The sequence below is a fragment of the Nicotiana attenuata genome, chromosome 9 (assembly GCF_001879085.1).
Source record: "Nicotiana attenuata strain UT chromosome 9, NIATTr2, whole genome shotgun sequence".
In the NCBI taxonomy this organism is placed as follows: domain Eukaryota; kingdom Viridiplantae; phylum Streptophyta; class Magnoliopsida; order Solanales; family Solanaceae; genus Nicotiana; species Nicotiana attenuata.
In genome coordinates this window covers 50,858,843-50,883,246 of record NC_031997.1, presented here as the reverse complement: position 1 = coordinate 50,883,246, position 24,404 = coordinate 50,858,843, and the positions used below count along the sequence as shown (strand labels likewise).

General features: G+C 38.2%; 1 protein-coding gene and 7 non-coding genes across 8 annotated transcripts; all 8 read right to left on the bottom strand.

The window, feature by feature from the left end:
- On the bottom strand, positions 476 to 547 carry TRNAP-CGG. Its single transcript has one exon. It is a non-coding gene; the product is annotated as a tRNA-Pro (tRNA).
- TRNAP-UGG lies at positions 2,001 to 2,072 on the bottom strand. Its single transcript has one exon. It is a non-coding gene; the product is annotated as a tRNA-Pro (tRNA).
- TRNAP-UGG lies at positions 2,645 to 2,716 on the bottom strand. Its single transcript has one exon. It is a non-coding gene; the product is annotated as a tRNA-Pro (tRNA).
- On the bottom strand, positions 4,837 to 4,908 carry TRNAP-UGG. Its single transcript has one exon. It is a non-coding gene; the product is annotated as a tRNA-Pro (tRNA).
- TRNAP-UGG lies at positions 6,227 to 6,298 on the bottom strand. Its single transcript has one exon. It is a non-coding gene; the product is annotated as a tRNA-Pro (tRNA).
- Positions 7,706 to 7,777, bottom strand: TRNAP-UGG. Its single transcript has one exon. It is a non-coding gene; the product is annotated as a tRNA-Pro (tRNA).
- On the bottom strand, positions 9,688 to 9,759 carry TRNAP-UGG. The gene has a single exon. It is a non-coding gene; the product is annotated as a tRNA-Pro (tRNA).
- LOC109232715 (uncharacterized mitochondrial protein AtMg00810-like) lies at positions 15,860 to 16,255 on the bottom strand. The gene has a single exon (XM_019398461.1). It carries the CDS (start codon positions 16,253 to 16,255, stop codon positions 15,860 to 15,862), a length of 396 nt encoding a protein of 131 aa, XP_019254006.1.

The following is a 24,404-nucleotide window of genomic DNA, read 5'->3' as shown; positions in this document are numbered from 1 at the left end:
CTCTAGAACTGCTATCTGTATGTAATGCGATTGTATTACTTCTGTACCTGTAGAACTGTAAGGCATTGATTAGGAATTCGTTTAGATAAAAGCTGTCTTACCTCTACACTTTCTTCATTAACAGGGGGGAGGGTAAGATGTAAAGTTAGATTTTCTATTAAAAGAAAGAACAAATAATTGATTAATTGTGTATTCAACCCTTTTAAAAAGAATAGAGGCATTTCGATTTTAAGGTTAATTTTCTTTTAAGCACCCAAGGGTGTGGCCTAGTTGTCAATGAAACGGGTTCATAAGGTCTCAGGTTCAAATCCTAGTGGAGACCCAGAATTTTTCTGGTGGGAGGTAGCACATACACCGGTAGAATAGTCGAGGTGCGTGCAAGCTGGCCCAGACACCACCGTCATAAAAGAAAGGTTAATTTCCTTTAATAGATACAAGGAATGATTGATTAGTTATGTATCCAATGAAATAAAATGGGGCATTCCGAGAATCGAACTCGGGACCTCTCGCACCCGAAGCGAGAATCATACCACTAGACCAAATGCCCAGTTGTGTGTGAATGTTATTACTCATGATCAATATGTTATTCTCTGTGTCAGCAATAACTCGATCATAATATATCATTCCTTGAAATATAGAATCTTTAGACACCGTATTTTGACATTTTATCTGCATTTGCATAGCCAAAGATTTCAAGGAATTCTGTTTACTCTCAATAGGATAGTGTTAATATATAAACAGAAGAGTTCTTAACTCTTCTGCTTTTGCAGCCTTTCCTTTACTGTTCACTTTCTCTGATTCCTACAGAGCTATCAGCCTGGTATATTTATCAGAAATCCTTTCTTATAAACCCAAGTCCTTTGGATATCTGAATTCAGAAATGTCGCAAAGAACTGTTATTGGTGATGAAATAAGATTCCTGGCATTAGATGATTTAATGCATCTTATTTTAGCCCCATAATTTGAGTTGAAGTCACTACTTAAGTAGCACACGCTAATTTAGGAATGATAAAGAGGAAAACATTGGCTTTGCTTTTGGTTTTCTCTGATTTCTATATTATTTCAGATACCTTCTGATTAAGCTAGTCTGTTATTCTTGTTTGTGTTTTATTTTGCAGCTCATTATAAGTAAGCTGGCTCACAAAATGACATGAACCTTGTGATATTCATGCTACATTGCTTAAGTAAAAATGAATGAAATTATTCTATAACTGGGGTTATTAATCTGATCTGTCACGCCAAACAGACAACATGTCACTAGAGCAATCCTTTATTTTGGTAACATTTTTCTGCCATAGATCAATAATTTCGGCCATCATTTTTTACCTCCATGATCCATAAAAATGAACCTGTTTATGAATCTCTGCTGAAGGACAAATATATTTGCTAACTGTCACTTTGTTTTGTCTACTTTCTCTAATTGAAACAAAGGCAAAACTGCAATAACATACATTTGCTGATTAACATTTCTCAGGCTTTGTTTACTCTCTTAAATTGAAAATGTAAAACTGTTTTATCTCAAGACTTTCACTTGTCATAGTTGAGATGCACCTTGTGTTAATCAATTCCTTTGTATCACTTAGGAGTTCTATGTGGATTTTGGACTTTCAGATCTGGTAAAGTGGCAGGTGAGCACAAATCAGCTGGCCTCACTGAATCATGTTTTATTTTTATATTTGTTCGTTTAGATCCACAGGATTTTTCCTTCGTTGGTCTCTTCTAATTTTATTTTATTTTTTTTAAATTTTTTAGATTTTAGATCCAGATGAGTTACCTAGTGTTCTTTGAGAGTGGGAGGAATCTCATCTTACATGGTGAGATATTAAAAATGTATTTGGCTGAAAAGGTTGGTTGACTTACAATGAGAATGCATTCTGAACAGGAAATTTTACAAAAAAAAAAAAAAGCTCTCAAAGTTGAGGAATATTTAAAGAAGAATTAACTCTAGGTTGTCTGCATTGACATATATATATATATATATAAGTACCCAAAAATTAGGGGGGGCATTCCGAGAATCGAACTCGGGACCTCTCGCACCCAAAGCGAGAATCATACCACTAGACCAAATGCCCAGCTGTTGATGATTCCTCAGTTACAATCTCAATGATAGCTGGAAGTTTCTCATTTTGTTGTCTGGAAGAATGACAATTGTTTTGCGAGAAATCATCAGAGATTATTATACAAAGCCGAGTATACAAATTTACAGTAGTTACAAAGACATAGCCAACAAATTGACCATCAAATTGCTAAAAAGAAACAAACAGAACAACTTTATTATTCACCCTATTACAAGTCAAGAAGGGAAGTGGAAATGAACTGCAAGAAGTACAAAACCAGCCCATCTTACTTTTTGTAGTTCATTTCCACTTACTTTCTTGACTATAGACGGTCGTCGAGTGGGCTGGTTTTGTTCTCCTTGCAGTTGATTTTCACTTCCCTTCTTGACTTGTAATAGGGTGAATAATAAAGTTGTTCTGTTTGTTTCCTCGTATCACAAATGCCTGATGATTTCTGCTGTTTTCTGAACAACAGTCTCAAACTGTTGAGTGTTCTACGGAACTATTAAATAAGAATCCTACCTTATCCTTGGAATACCTTATTGCTGATGGAATTTTAGATTTGAAAAGGGTTACACAAAAAACTGGGGGCATTCCGAGAATCGAACTCGGGACCTCTCGCACCCAAAGCGAGAATCATACCACTAGACCAAATGCCCAGCTGTTGATGGTCCCTCACAACAATTAATGATAGCTTCAAGTTTCACATTCTGTTGACTAGAAGAAACAACCCAACCACCGTCGTAAAAGAAAGGTTAATTTCCTTTAATAGATACAAGGAATAATTGATTAATTATGTATCCAATGAAATAAAATGGGGCATTTCGAGAATCAAACTCGGGACCTCCACCCAAAGCGAGAATCATACCACTAGACCAAATGCCCAGTTGTTTGTGAATGTCATTACTCATGATCAGTATGTTATTCTCTGTGTTATCAATATCTCGATCATTAATCATAATATATCATTCCTTGAAAAATAGAATCTTTAGACTCCGTATTTGACGTCTTTTATCTGCATTTGCATAGCCGACGATTTCAAGGAATTCTGTTTACTCTCATTGGGATAGTGTTACTATATAAGCAGAGAGAGTTCTTAACTCTCCTGCTTTTGCGGCCTTTCCTTTATGTTCACTTTCTCTGATTCCTACAGAGCTATCAGCCTGGTTTATTTGTCAGAAATCTTTTCTTATCAACCCAAGTCCTTTGGATATCTGAATTCAGAAATGTCGCAAAGAACTGTTATTGGTGATGAAATAAGACTTCTGGCATTAGATGATTTAATTCATCTCATTTTAGCCCCATAATTTGTGTTGAAGTTACTACTTAAGTAGAACACGCTAATTTAGGAATGATAAAGAGATTGGCTTTGCTTTTGGTTTTCTCTTATTTCTTGATTATTTCAGATACCTTCTTGATTAAGCTAGTCTGTTATTCTTGTTTGTGTTTTATTTTGCAGCTCATTATAAGTAAGTTGGCTCACAAAATAACACGAACCTTGTGATGTTCATGCTACATTGCTTAAGTAAAAATGAATGAAATGGTTCATCAGCTCTGTCTATTAATCTGAGCTGTCACACCAAACAGACGACATACCACTAGAGCAATCCTTGATTTTTGGTGACACTTTTCTGCCATAGATCGATAATTTTGGCCATCATTTTTTACCTCCATGATCCATAAAAATAAACCTGTTTATGAATCTCTGCTGAAGGACAAATATATTTGCTAACTGTCACTTAGTTTTGTCTACTTTCTCCAATTGAAACAAAGACAAAACTGCAATAAAATACATTTGCTGATTCATTTCTCAGGTTTCGTTTACTCTCTTAAATTGAAAAATGTAAAACTGTTTTATCTTAAGACTTTCACTTGTCATAGTTGAGATGCACCTCTTTGTATCACTTAGTAGTTCTATGTGTTGGATTTTGGACTTTCAGATCTGGTAAAGTGGCAGGTAAGCACAGCCGGCCTCACTGAATCATGTTTTATTTTTATATTTGTTCGTTTAGATCCACAGGATTTTCCCTTAGTTGGGCTCTTTGTATTTTATTTTATTTTTAAAATTTGTTTAGATTCAGATCCAGATGAGTTTACCTAGTGTTCTTCGAGAGTAGGAGGAATCTCATCTTACATGATGAGATATTAAAAATGAATTTGGCTGAAAAAGTTGACTTACAATGAGAATGCATTCTGAACAGGAATTGCTTTTAAAAAGCTCTCAAAGTTGAGCAGTATGTATATTCAAAGAAGAATTAACTCTTACCACCAAAGGATGTGGTGCAGTGGATGGGACTGCTCTTCCCTTAACCAGAGGTCTCGGGTTCGAGCCCTGGGTATGGAAAAATCCTTGGTAGGGAGCGCTTCCCCCCGAAAGGGGCCCTACGCGGCGCGAATCCGGATATAGTCGGGCTCCAATGCGAGTACCGGACACCGGGTGGGAAACCCAAAATAAAAAAAGAAGAATTAACTCTTGGTTGTCTGCATTGACAGTTTGGATTTTATATATATATCAGTTTGCATGTAAGAGTTGCCTTTTTTTTTTTGTTATTTCATGAGCTGAAGAAATTTTGTCCAGTTTCACTGAGTTGTATATACATGACTCTAAGGTGCTCTATCCTAATAGCATAAATGCCTGATGAGCTTTCTGCAGTTAACAAAAACATCAATCTCAAATGTGGATTGTTTTTGGTAATTATTAAATATAAATCCTACCTTATCCTTAGTATACTTATTGCTGTCAGAATTTCAGGATGAAAAAGAATACTCAAAAATTAGGGGGGCATTCCGAGAATCGAACTCGGGACCTCTCGCACCCAAAGCGAGAATCATACCACTAGACCAAATGCCCAGCTGTTGATGGTCCCTCAGTTACAATCTTAATGATAGCTGGAAGTTTCACATTTTGTTGTCTGGAAGAATAACAATATTTTTGGGAGAAATCATCAGAGATTATTATACAAAGCCGAGGATACAAATTTACAGTAGTTACAAAGACATAACCAACAAATTGCTAAAAAGAACTTTTCATAAGTCAAAAAGGGATGTGGAAATGAACTACAAGAAGTACAAAACCAGCCCATCTTACTTCTTGCAGTTCATTTCCACTTCCTTTCTTTACTATAGACGGTCGTCGAGTGGGCTGGTTTTGTTCTCCTTGCAGTTCATTTTCACTTCCCTTATTGACTTGCAATGGGGTGAACAATAAAGTTGTACTGTTCTTTTTATGAAGCAGTTGATATTCTGGTCGGATTTTTTCTTCACAGTCTGCCTCAAGCATCCTTAACTAGCTGAAGCCTTCGGATTTTGTCATAATACTCCTCCAGCTATGGTTTCGAGCGTACTTAACTCCGAGCTAAAATCCTTTTCTTGCTTTATGAACTAAAACTATTTCCCACCACCTTTCTATTTTTTATGCATAAACATTATTCGTCTGAAGTTTGGTTTGATACATCCTTTCTCTTGTGTATGTGATGCATAATTCAAGTTAATCACATTCATTGGTTTACTAATTTGAGTCTTTGGGTGTGTACTTTGTCAAAGTGCTCTTAACAAATTGGTTGTTAACTATTAACTAGTGCTCTTAACTTGCACCCAAAAGTGTAGCCTGGTGGTCAATGAAGTGGGTGAAAACCATGGGAGCAGAGACAAAAGACGTCAACTGATATATACTAGTTATATGAATTAGCTTTCTTTGAATTATAAAAAACATTATTACACAAGTTACATCAGGTATACTCTGACTTTGCATTAGAATTTACAAAAGTAAAATAATAAAACAAAGGATAGGTAGACTCCACTATTCCCCCCCTACCCCCCCCCCCCCTCCCCGTTTTTTTTTCTAATATCATAGTTGACTTCTGATCATATCTCTAATACTATCTTGTCAGGTAATTTCACTAAGCACCTCTAGGTGCTAGGTTCCAGCCATATGTAAAGTTACATGATGCTCAAATCTGCCACATTTATACTTCTTCTGTACCTGTAGAAGTTTAATTCGTTATATAGGGCATTGAGTAGGTATTCTTTTAGATGCATGCTGTCTTACCTTGTTTTATCTGCACTGCTTCATAAGGGAAAGTCTTATGTAAAGTAAATTTTCTATTTGAAGAAACCACAGTGGCTTTTCGATTTGTCAGATCTTAAGACTAATGTTCTTTTAACAAAATGGGGCATTCCGAGAATCGAACTCGGGACCTCTCGCACCCAAAGCGAGAATCATACCACTAGATCAAATGCCCAGTTGTTGAATGTCATTTTGATTCATGATCAATGTGTTGTTCTCTGTGTCAGCACTAACCTGATTATATATCATATTGTTCCTTGCAAATATAAAATCCTTAAGACTCCTCGTTTCTGGCCTTTGATCTGCATTTGCTTATTGGAAGACTTTTTGAGGAATTCTGTTTACTCTCATTAGGATATTATCATTTATCACTAGATAAACAGAGAAATACGAAACTCTTCTGCTTTTTGCAGCCTTTCCTCGATGTTCACTTTCTCTGATTCGTATATAACTATCAGCCTGGTGCATTTTATTAGAAATCATATCTTATCATAATGAGTCCTTTGGATATCTGAATTCTGACATGTCACAGAGGACTGTAATTGGGTGATGAAATAAGATTTCCGACATTTGATGGTTTAGCACGTCATATTGAGTTGAAGTCTATAAAGTGTAAAACACTAACTTTGGGAATGATTAAGAGGAAATCACTGGCTTTGCTTTTGGTTTCTCTGATTCTAGATTATTTCAGATGCCTTCTTGATTAATCTAGTGTGTTCTTGTTTGCGTTTTATTCCGCAGCTCGTTATAAGTAAGTTGGCTCAGAAAACAACATGAACCTTGTGATGTTCATGCTTCATTGCTTAGGTAAAAATGAATGAAATGATTCATCAACTGGGGTCAAACAGACAGCATACTAGAGCAATCCTTGAGTTTTGGTAGCACTTCTCTGTCATTGATCAATAATTTCGGCTATCATTGTTGACCTCCATGTTCCTTAAAAATGAACCTTGTTTATGAGTCTTTGCTGAAGGACAGGTATATTTGCTGATTATCACTTACTCAATTTTGCCTACTTTCTCTATTTGGAAACAAAGGCAGAACTGGAATCACATACATTTGCTGTTTTATCACCTCTCTCTCTTTCTTTTATTTCTTTTTTTTTCGCTCTCTAAAATTGAAAAAAAAAATGCAAAACTGTTTTCTCTCAAGGCTTTAACTTGTAATAGTTGAGATGCATCTTGTGCTAATCAGTTCCTCCGTATCTTAGTGGTCACTTGGGAGTTCTATGTTGGAATTTGAACTTTCAAAAAAAAAAAAAGGCAGGTGAGCACAAATTAACTTTCTTGCCGGAATGATGTTTTGTTGTTAAGTTTTTTTATTCTTTTAGATTGATGAGTTTATCTTTTGTTATATTTTTGTATCTTTTAGATCCAGGTGACTTTGCGTGGTGCTCTCTTGCTTGTTGAGATATCATAAATGAAATTTGGCTGAAAGCCTTAGTAGAATTACAAAGAGTGCATTTTGAACAGGAAATTTAAAAAAAGTTCTGAAAGTTGAGCATTGTATATATATATGTACAAAGAAGTGCTCTAGGCTGTCTGTCAGAATTTCAGGTTATAAGGAGTTACTCAAAAATTAGGGGGCATTCCGAGAATCGAACTCGGGACCTCTCGCACCCAAAGCGAGAATCATACCACTAGACCAAATGCCCAGCTGTTGATGGTGCCTCATTGACATTGTTAATGATAGCTGGAAGTTCCACGTTTTTGTATCTGGAAGAAATAACCATTTTCTTTTGAGGAATTATCACGTGCTATTATTGAGAGCTGAGGATAGAAATTAGAGTAGTTACAAAAGACATAAGTATAAATCTGAGCTACACAGTGCTAAGTACAAATCTGCAGCTCATTTGGTTGTCTATATACATGATCTAATGATTTTCATGCTTTTTTGTTTGGGTTTAACTGAATAGAGGGTGACTCCTCAGCAACTGGAACCATTTTACTCCTGAATAGAGTGGAAAATTGGAGAGCTGTTGCCCCGAATAGACAACCATACATAATAAATGCCCCCTCTTTCGTTCTGGTGTAAACCTTTCTGCGACTAGTAAATGATATATCAGTTATCATTGTCGACTTCCTTGGCCGCTAAGAGAACTATGATTTATCTTGTCGAATGAAAAACATTTTTACATTGGTTGTATGTTTGAATTTGTCAAAATAATGGAAGGCAATACTCCAATAAGTTTATATTTCTGCTTATTTTGGGGATGCTTGCCTTAAATTTGGTTTACTTTCATATCTAGGTCCCTCGTGTAACTTCTACATGAATAATCGGATAATCTGGTTAGTGGTAAATATGAGAGCTTGAGCAGAATTTGCAAATTATCTTTGGCATTTCCTTCCATCTTCTAAACCTTAGTTGAAAGCATTACACCACTATTCGTGCCAGTGGTGGAGATAGCCTGAAATAGTCGAGATATGCTCAAACTGACTCGGACACCACTATTAATCTTTAAAAAAAGAAAAAAAGAGTCCAAGGTCAGTTAACCAGCTTCATGTGATCCTGCCATTTGGTATTCTTAATTTGAACAGGAAGAATCTTGGCCTGCAATATGTTATAGTATTAATAAAGAACGTATTTGACTGAGTGCTCATTTGATTAAAGATCTGAATGCCTACTTGCATGGGAGTAATAAAGAACTCTCAAAGTCTAGCATTCAGTACGGTACGTTACGTATTTGACAGAGCAGAGTTAGGTCTGAACTTTGCTAGATGTTATCTGCGTAAAATATTCAATGAAGGAAATAAATTAAATTGTCTGCACGTGACTCTTTGAGCCCCAAGATGTACTGTATTACTGTTTGAATGGCAATACCACAAATACAATTCTGCAATTTTCAGAGCATCAATCTCAGTGTGGATTCCCTAGCAAAAATAATAAACAAGAATCCTGGCAAAACAAATTATGTACACCATATGTTTCAGTTTATGTATTTTTTGACCACCTTTTTTGTAAATATTTTGAATTTCTAACTATTCTAATTTGAAGTACTTTTTATATATATAGTTTCGAAATACGTATTTTTTTTAAATTCTTTATTTTTTATTTTATTTTTATTTTTTTTATTTTAGATCCAGATGAGTTTACCTAGTGTTCTTTGAGAATAGGAGGAATCTCATCTTACATGGTAAGATATTAAAAATGAAATTTGGCTGAAAAAGTTGGTTGACTTACAATGAGAACACATTCTCAACAGGAAATTACGAAAGCTCTGAAAGTTGAGCAATATGTATATTCAAAGAAGAATTAACTCTAGGCTGTCTGCATTGACAGTTTGGATTAAAAATATATATTGCAGTTTGCATGTAAAAGTTGACTATGTTTTAGTTATTTTATTTGCCGAAGAAATTTTGTCTCAGTTTCACTGAGTTGTATATACATGACTTTAAGTGTTATATTCTAATAGCATAAATGCCTGATGAGCTTTCTGCAGTTAACAAAAGATCAATCTCAAAATGTGGATTGCTTTTGGCAACTATTAAATACAAATCCTATCTTATCTTTTAAATACTTATTGCTGTCAGAATTTACGGATTAAAAGGTGTTATACAAAAAATGGGGGCATTCCGAGAATCGAACTCGGGACCTCTCGCACCCAAAGCGAGAATCATACCACTAGACCAAATGCCCAGCCGTTTACCCTTACTTATAAAAGGGTCTTAATGATCCCGGAAGTTCCACGTGAGTAGCAAGAAATAAAGTTAGTTGTACCTTTCCCATCTTTTTGAATTAATGTAAACCAGTCAGATATGAAGGTGCACTTATAGAATTTAAAATAAACTTAGAGCCCGTTTGGCTTAACTGATTTAGAGTAGCTGATAAGCATTATGTGCTGAAAAGTACTTTTAAGTGCTGAAGCTCATTTAAAAAATAAGCAGTTACGTGTTTGGATAAAAGTGCTGAAATTAATAATATGCAGCTGAAGAACTGAATATACGAAGAGTTTTGCTTTAAAAAGAAGTATTTTAGGGATAAAATAGTAAATATTTTGGTCAAACTTAAAGTGCTTATAAGCTGAAATTTGATAAGCTGGGGGAGACCAACTTATGGCTTTTGGCTTATTTTTGGCTTATAAGCACTTAACTTATAAGCACTTTTAATTTTACCAAACGCGTAGATAAGCCAAAAAGTGCTTATAAGCCAGTTTGACCAGCTTATAAGCTTAGCCAAACACCCTCTTAGATTAAACGTAAAAATAGCACGGTATAGCCAGTTTTCGGACCAGTCAATCAAAAATAGCCAGCGTATACCAAGTCAATAAAAAATAGCCACTATTTTGCTGCAATAGAGACCGGTCCAGCATAATATACTGGAGTTCGGTGCACTTGTGTATGAACTCCAGCATATTATGCTGGACCGGTATACTTTGCTGGCTCCAGTATAATATACTGGAGACTGGAGCACCGATGCTCCAAACTCCAGTATATTATACTGGACCAATATACTTGCTGGAACTCCAGTATATTATGCTGGAGTTCTAGTGTTCTTATGCTGGAACTCCATCATATTATGCTGGTATTCCAGCATACTTATTCTGGAACTCCAGTATAATATGCTGGAGTTCAAGTATACTTATGCTGGACTCCAGCATAATATACTGGAGTATTTTTCGGATTTTGAACAGTGTTTTCGCTCAGATTTATCTTTATATAAAAAGTGACTAAATTTCGATTACTTTTGAAATTGGGCTATTTTTGAACGACCAGTTGTAAATCGGGCTATTTTTAAAATTTACCCATAATTTATATTAAAACCTCGTTGCATTATGGCAATCAATCTTGAATACGGATTTAATGATAACTGGCATCTTTGAGTTTTGATCATTGGGCTGTTTCTGATCATAAACACCATTGCCTTGCTGCAAATGGAGATTCTAGATCGCTTATTTCTCACCAGTTTCATCTTCATTTGCTTGCTATAATTTCTTTTGAAATTTTGCTGGCACCCATTAGCGTACTTTATCAGGTTGCTGTTACTGGTGCATGATTCTTTGCAATTATTTTCTATCACAGTCAATTGTAAATGATATTGTTATTTTAGACTACACCTAGACATAAGAAGGGAGTTGAATTGTGTCTTACCTGATTTTTGTGTTTCCAGAAACCTGGTTCTTTGAACTATTCAAATAGAAATAATTGCAGAAAAGTAATCAATACAGAGAATTTTACGTGAAAAATTTCCTTGCTCAAGGGAGTAAAAACCACGACCTACCCAGTAGAATTTTTCTCAAATCTTCACTAAACTTCAAAGAGCAGTTTTAGGTTACAACTCAATAACCCAGGGGACTAACTTTAGTACCATAACCCCTACAATTCACCCAATTGTAGCAACCCCTTCCCGAACTAACTCTAGCCTAGGAAGCTTACAAAAATAAAGTTTCAACAATAACCTACTATTACACTTTAAAAGCAGATAGGTTACAATTGAGAACACTTGACTCAACCTAACAACTAAAGAACTGGAGCAACTTCATCTTCGGGAACTGATTTTTCAGTTGTTGGCTTGAATCTTTAGAAGTACGTGATTGCTATCGTTAGAGGTATTCTTAGTGATTTCTCTCAATAGTAGTAGTCTTGAAGTGCGGCAAAAAGTCTTCTTTTATAGTTGCAAGGTTGGCCGAAAATCTTCTTTAATTAATGCTCCAAAACCTAGAATATTTCGATTAAGGAAAACCTCTCATCTTTAGATTTGGTTTCCTTATTTATTTCCAAGTTGTCAACTTTATTTTCCCATACAAATGTTTTTCATAAATACAAATTTCTTTTGGTGAACTGAGTCCTCCAATACGCGTATTCCTTTTGCGTTTGCACAACATTCTGTTAGTGGTGTGTTGTGAACCTGGTTCTCTTGATATTTATCTCTGTTATCTGCACCTCAGTCTAGTAGCACACCAAACTTGATCATAAAACCCGTTCTCAAATATGGTTTGTTAATCATCAAAGCATAATTCTATGCTCAGCCCAACAAATTCCCCCTTTTAATGATGACAAGCCCATGTGCAAATTAGTCAACAGCTTGACTAATTTTTTTTAATCAATTTTTAGCGTTAGAACCAGTTTCATTGACAACGCTATTCTTCCAATTTGTCCATGTTTGCACAAGTGTAATGGACTCGCCTTCCATTCATTGCAACCCTTTAGATGTCTAGGCATAATTTATTATAAAACCTGCAAACAGACATCTCAAGAGTATTTTCCTTTATTAGTTCGAGTGGCATTCAAGAACCAGGTTTATAGATTAAGCACATACTTAACATCCCTATTTTGGAATCATCGAGAAAATAAGACGTCAGTGAAGTCAATAAGAGAATGCAATAATGTAAAATTCACGGCTGTTGGGGGCTGCTGGGGCTACACTAACATGTACATATCATCAGGAGCATAAATGAGTAACTAAATTAAAAGTTAGCCCAGACGTACAACACATGAATTTGCCAAAAGTCAGAAAATTTATATTAATTTGTCATTGTTATACTATGTACCACATTAAGCCCAAGGGGACCAAACGTTGAACAAATCCGTCAAATTGCCAACTACATCAAAACATAACAAAAAAAAATACAGACACTTGTCATAGCGGAGGGCAAGACAAGGGACTAACTTAGGGCAGATTGAGAAACGTAAGAGGATTGAGTATCAGGTTCTTTGCTTGAAGAGGGTTCTCCTTGAATATGCCCCAGAAGCCTGTCAAATCTAGTAGTAGAGGCTTCTTGCTCTTTCTTCATCTCCTCGTTCAGCCTCCTATTTTCCTCCTTCAATAAGGCAATTTCTTCTCTCATCTTCTCCTTTTCCTCATTGCTAGCAGCCAACTGATCCGGAAGGTTAGTGACCATGGTCTTGCTTTTGGTGCTCGGTGGTCTAGAAACATAGTCACACTCTTTCAAAGTCTCATCATCAAACATGTCCTTTTATTCCCTTTTAGGACCTCTGAGGGGAACCTTAAAATGCTCAAACACCTTGATTAAAAGAAACCCATAGGGCAAAGCATGTATAACCTTCTCCTGATCAGTACCCATTGCCTTGTGATTTAGCATCAGAGATGGGAGGTAAATTGGCCTGTTCTTATCAAGAACCTCCATCACAGCCAAGTCCAGGTAAGTTGCCTCATGCTTTCTTTCAGATCGAGGTAGTAGGCACTTGTTCACAAACTCAAATAATAGTTTGTGAACTTGTTTCATTTCCCATTTTCCTACCTTTCTTGCCATAAGCTCTTCTCTTTCTTGAATGTACTTGTTAGTCAAGTACATGGCATCTTCCTATTCTCCCAACTCAAGCCACTCGCGCTTTACGTAAGTGTCAAATCTCTCTACTGGCACATTCAAAATTTCCCCTAGTAATTTGACATCAAGAACTAGGTCCACTCCCCTAACTTCAGAACTACTGTGCCATCCTCTAGCTTTTTGATGTTTTTGAAAAAAGTGAAGCATTGCTTCACCATACATGACTGGGAGTGGGCATAAAAATAGGTGCGTCCATCCCTGGACCTCCAACTTATCAATCAACATCCCAAACATGGTCACCATAGCTGGGCAAATTACTCGACCCTTAAGCATCATCGACCCATCAAACCACTCCTTTTTGCCCACAATAGCAATTTTTCTTTGAGTCTTTTTCCTGCGTTTGGAATTGGTTCCTTTCACTTCTAGTTCTGATACTGCATCCTTTCTCTTTTTTGGCAGACTTCTCCTTGGGAGTGGCTGAAGATGATTCAGACCTATTCTTGCCTTTTATTTGAAGAGAGACTTCCAATCCTCTTCTTTTTCTTCTTCTTCTTCTTCTTCATCCTCTTCTCCCCTCACAAGATCAACTTCCTTTACATCGAACACATCAACCAGTCTGAACCTTTTTTATCTTTCTTCTTTTTCTCCTCCAAGGCTTTTTCAAGTGTTGTCTTGCTCTTTCCTCTTGTTATAGGTATTCTTCCTTCCAACGTGACAGACCCGTAGGGCAAGACTGCTTTCATTGCTACAACGTTTACCCTCTTAGGGAGGGTTTTCTCCTCATACTTCTTTCTCTCTTCCTTCCTGACAAACAAGTTCACCAGGGCCTCATCATCACTGTCATCACTACTCTCTTTCCCAACTTCTGCTTCTCCTTCCTTTTCCTTTTCTTCTTCCTGCTCAGTGTCAGTCCAATTAAGGGATTATGATTTTTTGGATCAGCGTTCAAAGAACTAGGTTATGAACCTGACCAGTTTCGTGCATAGTCACCTCTTCAGCATCTCCCGCTGCGGCAAGTTCTCCCTTACCAACAGTAGAAGAACCTAGTTGTTGTCCAAGAGCTTCTGGTGCTTCTACTCCAGCGCAAACACTTTGACTTTGATCGTTCTCTATAGGTTTCTCCTACTATTTCTTCAAGTGTCTCCTCAATCACATAACCAACAATTTTATCACTCACTTTCTCCTTCACCAACTTATCAACCCCTACAACTTTTGCCAGTATTTCAACTTCTCCTTTTCACCGCCCACCTCTTCTGCATGTTCAGAACCAACCTCTCTTTTTTCGTCGGAGTAGTCAACTAGTCCAGTGAAAGATTTTGGGGCTTTTGGTGAGGAGGATGGTTCTTGGGCAGACTTAATTTGGGTTGTTGTGGAAACAAGTGTAGTAGGGTTATGAGGAGAGTTTTCTTCAGAAATTTCAGAGGAAATTTTGCTAGGTGAGTTCGTCATTGTAATAAATTTATGATTTTGAAGAAGACATAAACTAGGGTTTTTCTCTGTTCAAGCTTGGGAATTTGTCGATTGATTTTGATCGCATTAGAGGGGAACGGAGAGAAGAGAAGGTTTTATAGTGAATGATTTGACAATTTTTCAGCCTTGATTTTCTTTTTAATTAATCCTAATCCCGTTCTAAAAGGGAAGGGGGTAACTGTCGTATTTTGAAATTTAAAAGTGGCGATTGGGGAATTCAATTGGGCAGCAGAGACGTGTGCAGGGAAGTTTAGAAAAATGGTCTTGATTACACGCGAACGAGAGCTAATCATATTTACCCTGTGACTTGACAGTTTTATTTTTGGAACCTGGTACACTTTTAATTTCCTAGGGTTAGAGAGATTTTGTTACAGAATACAAGTAAGGGTAGTGAGAATCTGATTTGAATGACATGACAATTTAACAGTTATGCACAACAATCAATTAGAAATGGTGTACATACCTCAGTGTTATACAACCAGGTTCTTTGACTAATTTCCTCAATCTTGGCTGAGAGAACTTTTCTTGTGCTAGCCTTTGTCATTTGATTACATATCCAAGCCCTAGAACTAATTTCATGTGTGCATACTTGTTACAATATAAGACTGAGTCAAATATTATTCTACACATTTACTTACTAGACAAATTATTAAGACATAGTCAATCATTACGGGAAGTCCATAATGTTCTAATCCATTTTGATCAAACCAAGCTCCAAGAGATTTCTTTCAAAGTGATCCCTGCACCAAGATTCGGTGAATATGTCAGCAATCTACTCCTCTGTCTTGCAAAACTCCTTAGAGATGTGACTTTTCTCAATATTGTCCCTTAAGAAGTGGTGCCTCACATCAATATGTTTGGTTCTCTTGTGGTGAACTGGGTTCTTAGATATATTCATAGCACTTGTAGTGTCACAAAATATGGGTACCCTATCAATTATCACCCTATAGTTTTCCATTTTTGCTTAATCCATAATAGTTGGACACGACATGATGCAGCTGCTACATATTTAGATTCAGCAGTAGATATGGCCTCTGAATTTTATTTCTTAGATGCCCATGAGATTAAGCATAAACCAAGAAAATGAGCCATCCCTGATGTGCTTTTCATGTCCACCAAGTAACCAGCGTAGTCAGCATCTGCATATCCAATCAATTTGAAGGAGTCTCCAGTTGGATACCAAAGAACTAGGTCTAGAGTACCCTTAAGATTTCTCAAGATTCTTTTTGTAGCCTTGAAGTGCAGATCTCCTGGGATTGACCGAAAACTTGCGCACAACCCCATGTTGTACACAATATCGGGCCTACTTACAGTCAAGTAGAGCAAGGACCCAATCCTACCTCTGAATTTCTTCTCATCAATGCGGATACCAAGTTCATCCATATCCAACCTGGTTGCAGTGACAATGGGAGTATCATTTATCTTTGCATTGTCCATATCAAACCTTTTGAGTAACTCCTTAATGTATTTATGTTGGTGTATCATGGTTCCCTTAGATTTCTGCTTTACTTGAAGCCCAAGGAAGAAATTCAATTCTCACATCATACTCATTTCAATATCACTGCCCATTAGTTCAGCAAATGCATTACATAATGATTCGTTCGTGCCTCCAAAAATGATGTCATCCACATATATTTGTATTATCAATAGGTTCTTTCCACTTCTCAATAGAAACTGTGTGTTTTTAATCTTGCCTCGTGAGAACTCGTTCTCCAGAAAAAACTTTGACAGTCTTTCATACCAAGCCCTTTGAGCCTATTTAAACCATACAATGCCTTGTCCAATTTGTACACATGATCTGGGAACTCATGACTTTCACAACCTGGAGGTTGTCGTACAAACACTTCCTCTTTCAAGTACCAATTCAAGAAGGCACTCTTCACACCCATTTGATACAATTTTAAACCCATGTATAATGTAAAGGCAATGATCATGCGTATTGCCTCCGTCCTTGCAACAAGGGAAACATTTCATCGTAGTTAATCTCTCTTCTTGATTGTAACCTTGTACAACTAATCTTGACTTGTTTATGGTAATTTCTCCTTCAACATCCAGCTTGTTCCTGAACACCTACCTAGTTCCAATGACCGTTCTATCTTTTGGGTTGGGAACCATTTGCCAAACTTGTTTCTTTCAAACTGATTTAGCTCCTCCTGCATGGACATTATCCAATCTGCATCTCCATCCACCATAGATATATAGGCTGAGAAGGCAATCATATTTCTTAATTTTGATCTGGTCATCATTCTAGAATCAATTGGTGTAAGCACATTGATAAGTGGATGGGAGCTTTGATGTTCCACGCCTTAGTGTGTGGGCCTTGAATCTCAATGTTTCCTTCATGCTCAGCAGTGGAACCGGGTGCTAAAATTTCTATCTAATTTTCTTGATATGTTCCCAATGTTTGTGATATATCCTGAATAGCTTCCAAAGGACCCGTTTCTTGCTGTAGTTCAGCAGCAGCCTCTGGGAGTCCTTGGTTTGATTGTTCCTCATTATTTTTAGCAGGACCAAAATCAACATCATCAACAACATGTGTACCTTTCTCAGCCAAATGGTTAGATTCATCAAAGATTACATGAATACTTTCTCCAACATATTTTGTTCTTTTATTGTACACTTTATATGCTTTACTATGCAGTGAGTAACCCAGAAAGACACCCAAATCACTTTTAGCATCAAACTTTCCTAGAGCCCCTTTACCATTGTTGTATAAAAAACACTTTCTTCCAAAGGCTCTTAGGTGGGTAACATTTGGTTTTCTTCCATTAAGTAATTCATAGGAGGCCTAATCATGCATCTATTTATGATGTAGCATGCAGTGTTCACAACTTCAACCCAAAAAGTTTTAGGAAGTCCCCTACTGATTAACGTAGTTCTGGCCATGTCCGAGAGTTCTATTTTTTCATTCTACAACACCATTCTACTGTGGCATCCTAGGAGCAGAGAAATTATGGTCTATACCATTTTCAGCACAGAACTCCAGGAAGTTAACATTTTCAAATTCAGTTCCATGGTCAGATCTAATGTTAGCTGTATGACCGTTCATTTTTCTTTGTATTTTCTTTACAAACGTTACATATATGTCTTATGTTTCATCCTTTGTTACCTAAAATATAGTCAATGTGAATCTAAAATAATCATCAATAATTACAAACACATATTTCTTTACACCTCTACTTTAAACCGTCATTGGTCCACATAAGTCCATATGAAGTAGCTCCAGAGGTCAAGAGGTACTTAACACTTTCTTGAAATGGAATGATGCTCGGACCTGCTTACCTTCAGCACAAGCTTCACAAATTTTATCTTTCCTGAATTTTGACTTAGACAGCCTAAGGACTAGGCCCCTGGTAATTAGCTTGTTTAACATAGAAATACTAACATGCCCTAGTGTTTTGTGCCATATAAAGGAGTCAGTATCAAATGCACTAAGACATGAGAGTTCATTTTCAGGCAAAGATGCGATATCAACTTTTTAAACATTTTAGTGCCTTTTTCCTTGGAGAACCATGTTTTCAGAGTTTTCATTTGTAACCATACAATTCTTAGAAGTAAAGAGAACCTGATTCCCTTTGTCACATATTCGAGACATACTCAACAAGTTGTACTTCAATCCTTTAACATAATACACATTGTCAATAGCATGAGTGAAATTTACGAACTTTACCTATACCGATTATATTACCCTTTTTGCCATTTCCAAAGCCTAAACCCCCTCCTTGATAGGCTCTTAGTGAGAGGAAATTATTTGTATTTTCAGTCATGTGGCGGGAGCAAGCACTATCAACATACAACTAATTTTTGCTTCCTCTCACCTTAGCCTGCAAAGGAACCCAGACAATCTTGGGTCCCTTTCTTTGAGTGAAAGGTTGGATAACATTCTTCTTAGTCTATCCTGGTAGTTTATTACCTTCCAGTCAAGGACCAGGTTTCATCACTTTCTTTTTCTCCATATATGCAATATTTTTCAAGCCTGCTTTGATTCTAGATGTGCATGTTTCTTTAAGTATCTATTATTTCCAAAGTGAGTGCAAAGACGATTCTTAGAAATGTCTACATACTTACTATGCGGATTGTATGGAGTCTTAGCCTTAGTATATCCTACACCTTTTTTGTTACTACTGTGGCTTTTATGCATCTTGAACATTTTTGGGGAAGACTTGATCCACATTAAGTTCTTCTCTAATTCAAACTTGGCCTTATCCAGATTTTCTTTACGTATCCTAGCCTTTTAAGATTCAACTAGAAGTTTGTTATTTGCTTCTTTTAGTTCACTCCCTAGTTTCTCCTAGATATTAGTGGCTAGAACCCTACCTTTATTTGGAGCATTGAGCAATTTACTATCCTCAGTTTCTAAGACAGCCTTTTCATCTTCTAACACATGAATCTGGTCCTTGAGAACAACTACAAAGACTTCAAGATTTCTCTACTTATTTTTAGACCTTTGTGTTCAAACCTAACTGATGCATAGTCATTCGTTAAATGTTCCTTTTCATAAAAAATCTTTAGGTATGCATCAATCAATACACCTGACAAGGAAATTAATTTCTTTTTAGAGTAGGTGTGGATCTTGTCTTTGATGTCGTGAAATCTTACCTCAGGATCTTCTTCCTCATCAACATTAGAATCTGAATTTGCCATCAGTGCCAGGAAATCTTCTGGTTCTAAATCACTATCCTCCTTGGACATCAATGATTGATATTCATCTTCACTTCCATCATCATCAAACTCATCAGTTGAGGATGATTGCATGGCATCCATAACTCTTTTCACAATTTTGTCCATTGCCTTATTTGTCATTCTTTGTCCGGGAACTCGGTCTTTCTTCTTTTATTTTTCCTTATTAGGATTGTTCTTCTTCCACTCAAGTTCCCACAAGGGATAGTATTTGATAAAGTGATCTTTTTTTCCGCACTTGTAGCATCCATCAGTGTTGTTATTATTTTTCTCTACAGCCTTGGATTTGGATGAACTACCTGTAACGACCCAGCCGGTTGTTTCGAGAGTTATAGCCCTATTCCCCCATTTCCTGCTTCTTTTGTGTTCTTCAGCTGTATTTTGACTTACCGAGTTAGTTGGTTTGGGTTCAGAGTGATTTTGGAGTGAGTTGAGACACTTATAGCCTGTTTGGCCAAGCTTCTTTTGAGGCAAAAGCACTTTTTTTTAGTCAAAAGTGCTTTTTTCTAAAATTAAGGTGTTTGGCCAAGCTTTTGAAAAGAAAAAAGTGCTTTTGAGGAGAAGCAGAAGCAGTTTTGGAGAAGCAGAAAAAAGTAGCTTCTCTCCAAAAGCACTTTTTTGAAAAGCACTTTTGAGAAAAATACACTTAGAAGCAGTTTTTTAAAGCTTGACCAAATACTAATTGCTGCTCAGAAGTATTTTTCAAATTAATTAGCCAAACACAAACTGCTTCTCACCAAAAGCACTTTTGAGAAAAGTACTTTTGAGAAAAAGCACTTCTCAAAATAAGCTAATTTTTGCAGCTTGGCCAAACGGGCTATTAGTCTCTTATGAGATGATTTAAATTGGAAGAGTTGCTGGATGTTGACTTATGTGTAAACAACCTCGGATTCAAATTTTGATGGTTCTGTTAGCTCCATTAGTAGATTTTGGACTTAGGAGCGCGTCCGGAATGTAATTAGGAGGTCCATAGTAGAATTAGGCTTGAATTGGCGAAAGTTGAAATTTTTGCGAATTTGGTCGGAAGTGGAAATTTTGATATCAGGGTCGGACTGGATTTCTGGAAGTTGGAGTAGGTCTGTGGTGTCATTTTTGACTTGTGTGCAAAATTTGAGGTCATTCTGACGTGTTTTGGTAGGTTTCGGCATCGTTTGTGAAATTCGGAAGTTTAGAGGCTCTTAAGCTTGAATCCGAGGGTATTTTGGCGTTTCGATGTTGTTTTGAGTGATCCGAAAGTTAGACTAAGTTCATATGATGTTGTTGGATCTGTTAGTATGTTTGGTTATGGTCCCGAGGGCCTCGACGTAATTTCGGGTAGTGATCAGAGTGTTTGGAGTTGGAAAAATATAGCTGAAGCTGCTGTTGCTGGTGTTCCCGCACCCGTGGAAGGGGAACCGCAGGTGCAAGGTCGCAGAAGCGGATTTTGAGGCGCAGGTGTGCAGCTTGGTCCCTACATCTACGATGACCGCATATGCGGTCAGGTGATTGCAGAAGCGGAGTTAGTTCTTTTAATGAAATTCCGCAGAAGCGGAGCCCTCTTTGCAGATGCGGTCCCGCTGGTGCAAAAATAGGACCGCAGGTGTGGTTTTGCTGGGCAGAAAACCTCAGCTCGAGGTTTTGTTCTCCATTTTCAATTTTGGCTTGAGGAACTTGGGAGAGGCGATTTTTCGAGGGATTTCAAGGAGCAACATTGGGTAAGTGATTCTAACCCATAATGGTATAAATTTCATGAATCCATGGCTTTATTCATCATCTAATTAGGGATTTGAGCTAGAAATTTGGGGATTTAGGGCTTGAGAATTTGAGAGTGGATTTAGGGGTTTTGAGTGACCAAATGAGGTCGGATTTTGATAAATTTGGTATGGTTAGGCTCGTGAGGGAATGAACTTTGGGGTTTTGTAATTTTTGTCAAATTTCGAGACGTGGGCCCAGGGGCCGGGTTTGAGCCGATTTTGGATTTTGGTTATGAATTGGTGTTTTTCTTGTGGAATTGATTCCTCTAGCCTATATTGATCGTATTGTATTTCTTGTGGCTAGATTCGAGGCGTTTGGAGGCCGAGTTGAAAGGCAAGGGCATTGCAGAGTAGGATTTTGCTCGGTTTGAGGTAAGTAATGCTTTCAAACTTGGTTCTGAGGGTTCAAAATCCTGAGCTACGTGTTATGTGGTTAGTGTTGAGGTGACGCACATGCCAAGTGACGGGCGTGCGGGCGTGCACCATGAAAATCGTGGCATGGTTCATTCCATGGCACCGTTTAATGACTCTTTCTTGTCGATATTCGTGTTTCCATTATGTGATAAAGTAATTGTGCTGCAAAACATGCTAGATATCATGTTAGGGCTTCACGCCGATATTGTTGGGACCCCTAGTGGTCGTTTCTTGCTGTCATCTCACTTATTCCAATGTTATTTTGTACTCCGTCATATTTATGCATTTCATATCATATCTCAGTCTCAGTTGTTATTATTGGCATTGCATATCATTGTGAGCCCGTGGGTGAGACTGGAGAGTGATGACTGAGTGAGGCCGAGAGCCTGATTATGAGTGACAATTATGGGATCGTGCTGCACGCCGCAGCAGTTATATTGATTGTGGTAGCGCTTGGGCTGTAGGAGCCCCTCCGGAGTCTGCACACCCCTAGTGGGCGCGGATGATATTATTGAGAGATGGATTTCCCTGGACATAGATTTGTCGAAGTATTGATATCTGGAGATGAATTTCTCCACAGGGTTAGATCACCCTTTTTCCTCGTTACCGGGTGACTTATAGTCAGTGATGAGTGTGTTCCAGGATGGATTTCCCTGGGCCGGATGGCCATATACGGTACCAAGCGGTTGAGTATTTTTATATACCTGGAGATGGATTTCTACATAGGGTTGGATTACCCTTTTTTCTCGGTACCGGGTGACTTATAGCCAGTGATGAGTATGTTCCGGGAGAGATTTCCCTGAGCTGGATGGCCATATACGGTACCGAGTGGTTGAGTATTTATATATACCTGGCGATGGATTTCTCCATAGGGTTGGATTGCCCTTTTCTCTTCGGTACTTAGTGACTTACAATAAGTGTTGTATATGTTCCGAGATAGATTTTCCTGGGTCGGATGGCCATATCCAGTACCGAGTGGTTGAGCACTTGAGAGTGGGATCACATTGTGCATTTCATATAGTCGATGCATTGGCATGCGGAGGAAGTTGAGTTATATATCTTAAACTGTTCAGATCTGTATTTACCTTATTACTTTGAGCTGTCTATTTAACTATAAGCATGCCTACGTTTCTGTACGTTGTTTCTATTATATCTGTTGAGGCTGAGTTCGTCACTACCTTTCAGCCTATAGTTTGGACTCGTTACTTATAGAGTTGGTGTACTCGCATTACCCCCTGCACTTTGTGTGCAGATCCAGTCACTTTTGGTCTCAGTGGCAGTCGCTGATCGAGGTTTCAGGCTTTAGGAGACTAGCGAGGTATCTGCACGTCGTTCACAGGCCTTGACTCTCCATCTTTATCTCTAGATGTATTTCAGCCTGTTTTCTTTAAACATTGTAATAGACTATGTTCTCCTCTAGACTTGCATTGTATTATTTGGTCTACGTACCGGAACTGATAACATTCGAGATTATGCAGGATTATACACAAAAGATCCTTTTTTGGCTCGCTCATGAACTTAGGGACTCCCTGATTTTGGGCAGTTGTATCGAAATTTGGATTTTATTTTGTTTTTCAAAAACGTTCCTTAATGAATTGTCGCTTCCGTGTTTATTGTTTAAAAAGAATACTATTGTGGTGTTGGATTATTGAGTTTGGGCTGGCCTAGTTCCATGTTAGGCGCCATCACGACAAGTCGGGTTTTGGGTCATGACAAGCTGGTATCAAAGCCTAGGTTACGTAGGTCTCATGAGTCATGAGCGGGTTTAGTAAAGTCTTGCGAATCGGTATGGAGACGTCTGTACTTATCTTCGAGAGGCTGCAGAACCCTTAGGAAACCTCATATTTTTGAATTCTTGTCATGGGTATCTATTGATTCTGGTAACTAAACTTCTCTTATTCTGTTCTCTCACAGATGGTGAGGACACGTGCTAGCGGTCAGGACGAACAGCCACCAGTACCACAAGTTGGGGCCGCGATCGCAGTAGAGGCATGGCAGGGGTAGGGGTGCAGCCCGCTCAGCAACTAGAGCATCACCTGTAGACCTACCAGTTGCCCTAGTTCAGGATCAGGTTCCGACTGTAGATGCACCAGCGGGACCAACTCAGGCACCAGCCGTGCCCATTATTATCCCAGGCCTTCAGGAGGCCCTAGCTCAGATTTTGACCGTGTGCACCAGTCTAGCTGAGGCGGTCTCTGTTTCGGCCACAACAGCTACTTCTCAGACCGGCGGAGGTGCTCAAACTCCCACCGCCCGTACGCTCGAGCAGGTGTTGCAGGGACTTCAAACACCGGGGGCACCACCAGCCCAGCCGGTTGCAGCTGCTCAGGACTATGTGGTTCCTGCCATGCCTGATGATGAGCAGCGTAGATTGGAGAGGTCTGGTAGACTTCAGCCTCTGACTTTCAGCGGTGCAGAGGGCGAGGATGCCAGTGTTTCTTGGATAAGTGTCATAGGATTCTCCGTACAACAGGTATTTTGGAGACTAGTGGGGTCTCGTTCACTACTTTTCAGTTCTCTGGAGCTGCCTTCACTTGATGGGAGGCTTATGAGAGGCGTAGGCCGGTTGGTGCAGCGCCACTTACATGGCAGCAGTTCTCTATTTTCTTCCTGGAGGTATGTGCCGCAGTCCCGCAGAGAGGAGCTGCGCAGGCAATTTGAGCAGTTGCGTCAGGATGATATGACTGCGATGCAGTATGAGATGAGATTCTCTAAGTTGGCCCGTCATGCTATCTGGTTGGTTCCCACGGATAGGGAGA

What these genes read in the sequence shown, in the direction of transcription:
- LOC109232715 (XM_019398461.1), bottom strand. Translation starts at nt 16,255, where the DNA reads ATGGACAATGCAAAGATAAATGATACTCCCATTGTCACTGCAACCAGG.